This window comes from Oncorhynchus mykiss, chromosome 13 (assembly GCF_013265735.2).
Source record: "Oncorhynchus mykiss isolate Arlee chromosome 13, USDA_OmykA_1.1, whole genome shotgun sequence".
Taxonomy (NCBI): domain Eukaryota; kingdom Metazoa; phylum Chordata; class Actinopteri; order Salmoniformes; family Salmonidae; genus Oncorhynchus; species Oncorhynchus mykiss.
In genome coordinates, this window is record NC_048577.1 from 7,547,279 (window position 1) to 7,559,620 (window position 12,342).

Here is a 12,342-nt window from a genome sequence, read left to right on the forward strand (position 1 = left end):
GCCCACAAACACAGAAGAAGAGTTGAGACGTCCATATTTATTCTCAGCCTCACAGTAATATTCTCCTCTGTCCTCAGAGATGATGTTAGTGATGCTGTAACTCTGTCCTGATGCTTTTGGTGAGGTTACGTTCTTCTTGTACCAGGTGTATTTGTCCACAGGTGGGTTTGCATCACTGCTGCAGGTCAGAGTCACTGAACTGCCCTCCACTATGTCACCAGAGGGACTGACTGACACTGAGGTGTTCCTTGGACCATCTGGTGTAAAAGACAGTAGATTTAGTACAAATTAGGACAGTCATTAAACATATTATATAAACATTGCACAATTGTACTTTTCCACACAATGACTTTTAGATCCACCCTCTTATTGAAGATGATCAATTCAAGTATCATGTGGATCTGTCAATACAATGTTAATTTACCAAACTAAAGGTTTAAACCCCATGTCCTTACATGTGACAGTGAGAGTCTCTTCATTAAAGGGGAGATTCTCATGTCCTTCTACAGAACAGGAGTATCTGCCTGTATCCTCACTGCTGACTGAGAATAGGATATAGACAGGAGAGGAGGTGTTGCTGTTTGGTATAGGCTGTCCATTCTTATACCAACTGTAGACTGTGATGGGGTCCAGTGTACATTTGGTTCGACATCTCAGTGTGACATTCTCCCTCTCTGACGCAGATGTAGGATCCATCTCCAACACAACATCTAGAGTAAAAGGAAACAAATCATTAATATCCTCCTATATATGTCATTTTATGTGAAAAACTAGATTTTATATTTTCCACCACATACCACTACTGTGTCTGTATGACTGCCCTAATAAGGTAATTACAGTAATAGATGTGAGATGTGTGACAGATTACCTGAGACAGTCAGGGAGACAGGTGAGCCAGCAAACTTATCTCCAGATGTTATGAATCTGAACATGTACCCAGCAGAGTCACTCAATCTCAGGTCTGTGATTCTCAGGGTACAGTCACTCTTCTTATCCCCAAGGTACTCTATATGACCCTCATACTCTGGTACTGAGCTCAGATCTTCAGCCTCCATACCAGACCATTTAGTAAACCAGAAAGCTTGTTTGAGCTCATGATAACTGGGATATGTGTAAGAGCAGGATATGTCCACTGTTGACCCCTTCAAGGTACAGATACTCTGATGGGTGTAAGTCACACTCCAACACTTCTTACCTGAAATACAAGACAACATAACACCTTTATAAGACTCTTAATTACAAGATCTACTGTATACACTTATGCTGTTACGTTCCCCAGCAAGAAAACCTAAAATGTAACCAAAACAAAAGTGGGAATTAATTAAAGAGTCACTGAAAAAGACAAAAATGAGACCAGTGGGCTCTGAAAGACTCTCATGGGGGAGTCCATTGAAAATGTACTATCAACAACAACTGGAACAAAAAGACATGAGAGGCCACAACATTTACCCAAGAAGAGGCAAACAAAATAAAACCCCAGTTGTAACACATTCTGACTAACGAGTGACACCAATCAGGGCACCTCACCTCCAAGTACAAATGAAAATATATAAATAATAATGTTTAAATCATATCCTGTGAAAGTAACCAGGAAGTGACTATCATTAAGCTTTGTAGTTTTTAAACTTTTTTAGTTTTTTTCATGGGTCTTCAGTGCTCAAAAAATGTAGTGCAATGGTGTACAGGCACAACAACATATTGACAGGTATCTGGTAGAAGTAAATTCATCCATTGACTGCGTTTTCATGAACGTGATTATATATCTTGAAGCCCATTCAACACTGCGTGGCAAAGCATACGGAACTAAAGCAGAAGTGGACGTCACATTCACAGCAAATTCAATAATGATTGTCTGACAACCTGAAACAAATGTTATATGTAAAAGTCCACACTTACACACTGCAGGAGAGAGGAGATCCTCATGGCCTTTTACAGCACAGGAGTAACTGTCTGCATCACTAATGTAGTCTGAGTACAGGCTGGAAGTGTCCTCCTTTACTTTGTGTCCGTTCTTGTACCAGATGTAGGTGGGGTTGTCAGTCAGAGTACAGGTGGTGCTACAGGTCAGTGTCTTATCCTGATGTCCACCAGTCACCTTCACCTGAAGACCTGGAGAAAAAACAATATCACTGTAAATCCCTTTATCACTGACTTATCACTCTAATACAAAGATGTTGGAAATCCTATGTTATACAGACAAATACAAACCAAGACATTTTCCTGAACTAAATGGAATTCAACAGTTTAACTATATTGAATGCAACTGTACCTGTGACAGACAGAGTGATTCCAGGTTCACCAGTATACCTCCATGTTCCAGTCTGATCTGTAAATCTGAATTTGTACGTAGCTGAGTCACTCTCTCTCAGGTCTGTGATTGTCAGGGTGTGACCAATCTCTTTATCCTTATGGTACGTCACACGTCCTTTGTAGTCTGGATCATCACTCAGACTTACAGGACCAACAGCATCATTTCTAGTGAACCAGAAGGTTGTTGTGATTGTATAGCCACTGGGATATGTGTAAGAGCAGGACAGCTTCACTGTCGACCCCTTCAAGGTACAGATACTCTGAGTGGTGTATGTAACACTCCAGCCATTCTGACCCAGTACCACTGAAACACAGTCACACAACACAATGGTATCAGAATTAAGCCAAGGCCAATTGGCTCACACTGAAAGTAGGGTTTGTTCACACTTTGTTGCTGTAGTTGCTGAGTGTGAATGGAAACTGTAGAAAAGCATCACTCAGTGAGGTGTGAAAGATTTAAAGTGAAGTGGAGACTCCTAACAGAACACACCAGAATAACATTATGATTCTTATCCTCTTATAAATGTCTGTAGATTGTTAAACAGAGCAACTAAAAGATAAGAATGAGACCATACCTGCTACAGACCAGAGAAAGACCACCAACACACTTCCTGCTGTTCTCAAGGCCATTGTTACATCTCCCACCCTGCATTCTTAGAAACATAAACAACAACTCACTCTATAGCTGGTGAATAACTCCACATGATACATAGAAGTTTAAACTGTAAATGGGGTACAGGGCCTCATTACTGAAGATGAACCAGGCTCATATTGTGTTGTATTGTATTGTGCTATATGGTTGTCTATGTGAATACTGTCTGTCTGTAAGTCTATTGCACTATGTATGTAATGTGTGTGATGTGTTGCATGTCTGTCTACATCTGTCTATTTCAGATGACATGCTGTATGATGCTAAATCTATTTCCTAATGGATACAGTAAAGTAATCATCATCATCATCATCATCATCATCATCAACAACAACAATCTCTTATTGAACAGATCTGTATTACTATAAACACATATTTTGATTATTCAGAAGCTGTTTTCGTCTCAGAACCACAAATATAGGAGGATAAATGTTCCATCCTTTACGGTCCGCCAAGCTGTACAGCAGCCTAAAGACTGACCACCAGGTTGAATGATAGCTGCTATCACCAAGCTGTACAGCAGCCTAAAGACTGACCACCAGGTTGAATGATAGCTGCTATCACCAAGCTGTACAGCAGCCTAAAGACTGACCACCAGGTTGAATGACCACCAGGTTGAATGATAGCTGCTATCACCAAGCTGTACAGCAGCCTAAAGACTGACCACCAGGTTGAATGATAGCTGCTATCACCAAGCTGTACAGCAGCCTAAAGACTGACCAACAGGTTGAATGATAGCTGCTATCACCAATCTGTACAGCAGCCTAAAGACTGACCAACAGGTTGAATGATAGCTGCTATCACCAAGCTGTACAGCAGCCTAAAGACTGACCAACAGGTTCAATGATAGCTGCTATCACCAAGCTGTACAGCAGCCTAAAGACTGACCACCAGGTTGAATGATAGCTGCTATCACCAAGCTGTACAGCAGCCTAAAGACTGACCACCAGGTTGAATGATAGCTGCTATCACCAAGCTGTACAGCAGCCTAAAGTCTGACCACCAGGTTGAATGATAGCTGCTATCACCAAGCTGTACAGCAGCCTAAAGACTGACCACCAGGTTGAATGATAGCTGTTATCACCAAGCTGTACAGCAGCCTAAAGACTGACCACCAGGTTCAATGATAGCTGTTATCACCAAGCTGTGAGGATAAACAGCAAGTGACACACACACACACTTTTTTAAGGGGGTTGTTCAGATTCAATATTGCAGATAGATTGTGGCTTCAATCAATGTAATTGTCCATCTGGAACGTTCTCCCATCTCCACAGAGATCATCCTCGCAGTGGCAGACCACGTGTAACAACACCTGCACAGGATCGGTACAACAGTAGGCTGAGAGAGGCTGGACTGAGGACTTGTAGGCCTGTTGTAAGGCAGGTCCTAACCAGACATCACCGGCAACAGCATCGCCTATGGGCACAAACCCACCGTCGCTGGACCAGACAGGACTGGCAAAAAGATATCTTCACTGATGAGTCACGGTTTTGTATCACCAGGGGTGATGGTTGGATTCGCTTTCATCGTCAAAGGACTGAGCTTTACACCGAGGCCTGTACTCTGGAGCGGGATCGATTTGGAGGTGGAGGGTCCGTCATGGTCTGGGGTGGTGTGGTCATTGGACTGAGCTTGTTGTCATTGCAGGCTATCTCAAAGCTGTGCGTTACAGGGAAGACATCCTCCTCCCTCATGTGGTACCCTTCCTGCAGGCTCGTCCTGACATGACCCTCCAGCATGACAATGCCACCAGCCATACTGCTCTTTCTTTGTGTGATTTCCTGCAAGACAGGAATGTCAGTGTTCTGCCATGGCCAGCGAAGAGCCCTGATCTCAATCCCAATGAGCACGTCTGGCACCTGTTGGATCGGCGGGTGAGGGCTAGGGCCATTCCCACCAGAAATGTCTGGGAACTTGCAGGTGCCTTGGTGGTAGAGTGAGGTAAAATCTCACAGCAAGATCTGGCCAATCTGGTGCAGTCCATGTGGAGGAGATGCACTGCAGTACTTAATGCAGCTGGTGGCCACACCAGATACTGAGAGTTACTTTTGATTTTGACCCCTCCCCCCCCCCCCGTTTGTTCAGGGTGACATTATGCCCTTTCTGTTCGTCACATATCTGTGGAACTTGGTCAGTCTATGTCTCAGTTGTTCAATCTTGTTATCATAGAAATATTGACACATGTTAAGTTTGCTGAAAATAAACGCAGTTGACAGTGAGAGGCCGTTTCAGTTTTTATATGTATTTTTTGTAAATATATTTTCCACTCAAGGATCATGCTGCTGCTCCCCCTATGGTCATTCCACCCCACCCCCTCTACAGCCTCCACCCCAAGGATCATGCTGCTGCTCCCCCTATGGTCATTCCACCCCACCCCCTCTACAGCCTCCACCCCAAGGATCATGCTGCTGCTCCCCCTATGGTCATTCCACCCCACCCCCTCTACAGCCTCCACCCCAATGATCATGCTGCTGCTCCCCCTATGGTCATTCCACCCCACCTCCTCTACAGCCTCCACCCCAATGATCATGCTGCTGCTCCCCCTATGGTCATTCCACCCCACCCCCTCTACAGCCTCCACCCCAAGGATCATGCTGCTGCTCCCCCTATGGTCATTCCACCCCACCCCCTCTACAGTCTTTACTCTGCCTCCACCCCAAGGATCATGCTGCTGCTCCCCCTATGGTCATTCCACCCCACCCCCTCTACAGTCTTTACTCTGCCTCCACCCCAATGGTCATTATTCATCACTGCCAGAGTTATTATCTATATAGTGCTAGTTCTATTTCTGTTGGTTTCATTACCATTTTTCATCATTTTATTTCACTAGTCCTGCATGTTGGAGCTCCAAGCCTAAGATTATCACTGTACCCTGCAATTACACCTGCAACCCTGTGCATGTGACTATTAAACAATCTGAATCTTTATTATTTTCGCCTTGCCCTACCCCCCCTCCTCTAATTGGAGTAAACTAATGACAAACACAGACAAAATGTTGTGTTCATTCCTGGACCAAAACATCTATTCCCATTCAAAATGTTTTTCCTAACCCTAACCCTAACCCTAACCACTAACCCTAACCACTAACCCTAACCCTAACCCTAACCACTAACTCTAACCCTAACCCTAACCCTAACCCTAACCACTAACACTAACCCTAACCACTAACCCTAACCCTAACCCTAACCCTAACCACTAACCCTAACCACTAACCCTAACCCTAACCACTAACCCTAACCCTAACCCTAATCACTAACCCTAACCCTAACCACTAACCCTAACCCTAACCCTAACCACTAACCCTAACCACTAACCCTAACCACTAACCCTAACCCTAACCCTAACCCTAATCTTAATCCTAACCCCTAAACCTAAGTCTAACTCATAATTAACCCTCAAACAAAAATAGCCTTTTTCCTTGTGTGGACCTGTGAAATATACCCACTTGTCCAACTTTTCCTTGATTTTCTGTCCTTGTGAGGACTTCTGGTCCACACAAGGATAGTAAAACCACACACACACACACACACACACACAACCACTGTTGGTCGTTGTGTTTAGTACTGGTACCTAATAATAATGTCCTCAAACATTTTGGGTCAATAACAACATAACAAACTAATGAAACACAACACTGGCTAGTACTTGACCAAGTCACATTTAAGCACACAAACACTGATGTCTATAGTAGTATTAGCCACTATCATATTATGTTACAATGTTGGCCCTTATGTCCAATAGAGGAGGATGGTGATAGAAGGAGATGGTGCTGCAGTGGATGCTAATTTGTGTTTTTTATGCTGGTCTTAACTTTTTTTTGTTCTTAATGTCTCTGCCATCATGTTGTAATAGGTCTGGGTGTAGCTGGTGCAGAGGAGTCAGGCGCAGGACAGCAGAGATAAATAATACACGTCATTTTACTCAAGACTTAAAAATAGTCAATAATACCTAGCCCACAATACGGACCGTAAATACAACAAACAATCACTCACTAACAAACATGGGGGACAGAGGGTTAAATAATGAACAAGTAATTGAGGGAGTGAAACCAGGTGTGTAAGACAAGGACAAAAGCAACGGAAAATGAAAAGTGGATCGGTGATGGCTAGAAGGCTGGTGACCCACCGAACGCCGCCCGAACAAGGAGAGGGACCGACTTCGGTGGAAGTAGTGACACATTTCCTTTGGCCTACAGCTTCTAAACATCACAACAGTGATCACTAATCTTGATTTGGACTAAAATTTCAACTTCAACGAGTCTGCAACTTACTCCGGACCAGACCCTGATACCCGGCAACCCTGATCCCCGGCAGCCGAGAGTCAAGCGAGCAGGCATCCTGACGAGATTACGTCGGTGATCAAATAGACCAACAAATAGACCAACAAACTGGATGAGCTCGAGGCTATCCTCTCAACGGGACCTGAATAACTGTAATATATGTTTCTCAGAGTCGTGGCTGAACGTGGATTTACATCATGGATTTACATTGTGGATTTACATCTTGCTGATTTGTCTACACTCTTAGAAAACAAATGGTGCTATCTAGAACCTAAAAGGGTTATTTGGTTCTCCACATAGGAGAACACTTTGAAGAACTATTTTTGTTTCCAGGTAGAACACTTTTGGGTTCCATGTAGAACACTTTCCACAGAGGGTATTCCATGGAACACAAAAAGGTTCTACCAGGAACCAAAAATAATTCTACATAGAACCAAAAAGGGTGCTCCTATGGGGACAGCCGAAGAACACTTTTGGATCCTCACCTGTCCAACTAGGAGGAACAAAACTCTAGTTCACCTATACTCTACCCAAGAATAAAAGGCCCTCCCTTGCCCTCTCTTTGGCAAATCAGACCATACCTTTGTCCTCCTGCTTCCTGCCTACAAGCAAATACTCAAACAGGACGTACCAGAGACACGCTGAATACAGAAGTGGCCCGATCAAGTGGATGCTCAGCTACAGTACTGTTCACTAGCACAGACTGGAATAAGTTCTGGGATTCATCCAATAACATTGAGGAACTGACCACGTCGTTCACCGTTTCATTAATAAGTGCATCGCCGACATTGTCACCACAGTGACCTACAGACGTACCAACCAGAAGCCATGGATTACAGAAAACATCTGCACAGAGCTAAAGGCTAGAGCTTCCGCTTTCAAGCAACGGGACACTAATCCGGATGGTTAAAGAAATTCTGCTACGACCTCCGAAGAGCAATCAAACCGGAAACGCGTCAATACAGGACTAAGGCTGAATCCTACTATGCTGGCTCTGAAGCGAGAAGCATGTGGCTGGGCTTGCAAACTATCATGGATTACAAAGGGAAATACAGCCGCGAGCTGCCCAGTGACACAAGTCCACCAGACGAGCTACAGTAAATTACTTCTATGCTCACTTAGTCTATTATCGCTCCTGATGCCTAGTCACTTTACCTCTACCTATGGGGCAGCAGGTAGCCTAGCGGTTAAGAGCGTTGGGCCAGTAAAGGTTGCTGTTTTGACTTCCTGAACTGGCAAAAGCAGGAAATTCTGCAGTTCTTCCCTTGATCAAGGCAGTTAACCCACAACAACAACTGCTCCAGGGCGACGATTACGTCCATTTATACAGCCCCACGCACCTCTCTGATTCAGAGGGCTTGAATTAAATGTAGAAGACACATTTCAGTTGAATGCATTCAGTTGTGCAACTGACTAGGTATCCCCCTTTCCCTTATATGTATGTACACAAACACCTCAATTACCTCATACCCCTGCACATCGACTCGGTACTATGAAACAGATGTTATTTTTACTCGTTATTGATATTCGTTATTCTCTCTGTATTTATTCCTTCCCTCAAAACATTTATACAGTGTAAGTATTCAGACCCCTTTACCTATTTTGACATTTTGTTACATTACAGCCTTATATCTCCTCCCCGCTGATCCTCAACACTGGGGCCCCACAAGGGTGCGTTCTGAGCCCTCTCCTGTACTCCCTGTTCACCCACGACTGCGTGGCCACGCACGCCTCCAACTCAATCATCAAGTTTGCGGACGACACAACAGTGGTAGGCTTGAATACCAACAACGACGAGATGGCCTACAGGGAGGAGGTGAGGGCCCTCGGAGTGTGGTGTCAGGAAAATAACCTCACACTCAACGTCAACAAAACTAAGGAGATGATTGTGGACTTCAGGAAACAGCAGAGGGAACACCCCCCTATCCACATCGATGGAACAGTAGTGGAGAGGGTAGAAAGTTTTAAGTTCCCCGGCATACACATCACAGACAAACTGAATTGGTCCACTCACACAGACAGCATTGTGAAGAAGGCGCAGCAGCGCCTCTTCAACCTCAGGAGGCTGAAGAAATTCGGCTTGTCACCAAAAGCACTCACAAACTTCTACAGATGCACAATCGAGAGCATCCTGGCGGGCTGTATCACCGCCTGGTACGGCAACTGCTCCGCCCTCAACCGTAAGGCTCTCCAGAGGGTAGTGAGGTCTGCACAACGCATCACCGGGGGCAAACTACCTGCCCTCCAGGACACCTACACCACCCGATGTCACAGGAAGGCCATAAAGATCATCAAGGACATCAACCACCCGAGCCACTGCCTGTTCACCCCGCTATCATCCAGAAGGCGAGGTCAGTACAGGTGCATCAAAGCTGGGACCGAGAGACTGAAAAACAGCTTCTATCTCAAGGCCATCAGACTGTTAAACAGCCACCACTAACATTGAGTGGCTGCTGCCAACACACTGACACTGACTCAACTCCAGCCACTTTAATAATGGGAATTGATGGGAAATGATGTAAATATATCACTAGCCACTTTAAACAATGCTACCTTATATAATGTTACTTACCCTACATTATTCATCTCATATGCATACGTATATACTGTACTCTATATCATCGACTGTATCTTTATGTAATACATGTATCACTAGCCACTTTAACTATGCCACTTTGTTTACATACTCATCTCATATGTATATACTGTACTCGATACCATCTACTGTATTTTGCCTATGCTGCTCTGTACCATCACTCATTCATATATCCTTATGTACATATTCTTTATCCCCTCACACTGTGCACAAGACAGTAGTTTTGGAATTGTTAGTTAGATTACTTGTTGGTTATTACTGCATTGTCGGAACTAGAAGCACAAGCATTTCGCTACACTCGCATTAACATCTGCTAACCATGTGTATGTGACAAATAAAATTTGATTTGATTTGATTTGATTTATTCTAAAATGGAATAAATAAACTATTTCCTTCATCATTCTACACAGGATACACCATAAAGACAAAGCAAAAAGTTTTTTTTTTGTTACACAAGTATTCATAACCTTTGTTATGAGATTCGGAATTGAGCTCAGGTGTGTCATATTTCCATTGATCGTCCTTAAAATGTGATTGGAGTCCACCTGTGGTAAATTCCTGTCTATATAAGGTCCCACAGTTGACTATGCATGTCAGAGAAAAAAACAAGCCATGACGTCAAAGGAATTGTCTGTAGAGCTCCGAGACAGGATTGGGTCTAGGCAAAGATTTGGGGATAGGTACAAAACATGTCTGCAGCATTGAAGGTCCCCAAGAACACAGTGGCCTCCATCATTCTTAAATGGAAGAACGGAGCAATCGGAGGAGAAGGGCCTTGGTCAGGTAGGTGACCAATAACTCGATGGTCACTCTGACAGAGCTCCAGTGTTCCTCTGTGGAGATGGGAGAACCTTCCAGATGGATAACCATCTCTGCAGCACTCCACCAATCAGGCCTTTATTGTAGAGTGGCCAGATGGAAGCCACTCCTCAGTAAAAGGCACATGAAAGCCAGCTTGAACTTCGCCAAAAGGCACCTAAATGAGATTCTCTGGTCTGATGAAACCAAGATGGAACTCTTTGGCCTCAAAAGCCAAGTGTCACGTCTGGAGGTTACCTGGCACATCCCTACGATGAAGCATGGTGGTGGCAGCATAATGGTGTGGGGATGTTTTTCAGCTGCAGGGACTGGGAGACTAGTCAGGATTGAGGGAAAGATGAGAAAAGTAGAGAGAGATCCTTGATGAAAACCTGCTCCAGAGCGCTCAGGACCTCCCAACAGGACAACGACCCTAAGCACACAGCCAAGACAACGCAGGAGTGGCTTCGGGACAAGTCTCTGAATGTCCTTCAGTGGCCCAGCCAAAGGCAGGACAAACCCGATCGAACATCTCTGGAGAGACCTGAAAATAGCTGTGCAGCGATGCTCCCCATCCAACCTGACAGAGCTTGAGAGGATCTGCAGAGAAGAATGAGAGAAACTCCCCAAATTCAAGTTTGCTAAGCTTGTAGCATCACACCCAAGAGGACTCAAGGCTGTTATCGCTGACAAGGTGCTTCAACAAAGTACTGAGTAAAAGGTCTTAATACTTATGGAAATGTGATATTTCAGTTTAATTTTTTTTTACAAAAATTTATAAAAAACTGGTTTTGTATTTATTATTATGGAGAATTGTGTGTAGATTGATGAGGGCGAAAAACAATTGAATCCATTTTAGAAGAAGGCTGTAACGTAACAAAATATGGAAAAAGTCAAGGGGTCTGAATACTTTCCGAATGCTCTGTATTTTTATCTTTAACTCTGCATTGTTGGAAAGGACCCATTTCAATCCACCATCACTGTGTCTCATGTTGAGACTACTCCTAAACACAACCCACCATCACTGTGTGTCATGTTAATACTACTCCTAAACACAACCCTCCATCACTGTGTCTCATGTCAATACTACAATACTACAAACCCGATCGAACATCTCTGGAGAGACCTGAAATAGCTGTGCAGCGATGCTCCCCATCCAACCTGACTGAGCTTGAGAGGATCTGCAGAGAAGAATGGGAGAAACTCCCCAAATTCAAGTTTGCTAAGCTTGTAGCATCATACCCAATAAGACTCAAGGCTGTTATCGCTGACAAGGTACTTCAACAAAGTACCTTGAAATGTGATATTTCAGTTTACATTTTTAATACATTTTCAAAATTGTATAACATACTGTTTTTGTATTTATTATTATGGAGTATTGTGTGGAGATTGATGAGGGGCAACAATTTAATCCATTTTAGAACAAGGCTGTAACGTAGCAAAATATGGAAAAAGTCAAGGGGTCTGAATACTTTCCGAATACACTGTATTTTTATCTTTAACTCTGCATTGTTGGAAAGGACACATTTCAATCCACCATCACTGTGTCTCCTGTTAATACTACTCCTAAACACAACCCACCATCACTGTGTCTCATGTTAGTACTACTCCTAAACACAACCCACCATCACTGTGTCTCATGTTAATACTACTCCTAAACACATCCCACCATCACTGTCTCATGTTAATACTACTCCTAAACACAACCCA

General features: G+C 43.8%; 1 protein-coding gene across 1 annotated transcript in view; it reads right to left on the reverse strand.

Moving 5' to 3' along the window:
• LOC118938177 (B-cell receptor CD22-like) overlaps window positions 1-12,342 on the reverse strand; it is a 34,771-nt gene that overhangs the window by 17,216 nt on the left and 5,213 nt on the right. The window contains exon 2 of the mRNA XM_036940091.1: window positions 49-257. Within this exon, the coding sequence (XP_036795986.1) occupies window positions 49-257 (209 nt within the window). The remainder of the gene's footprint in view (window positions 1-48; window positions 258-12,342) is intronic.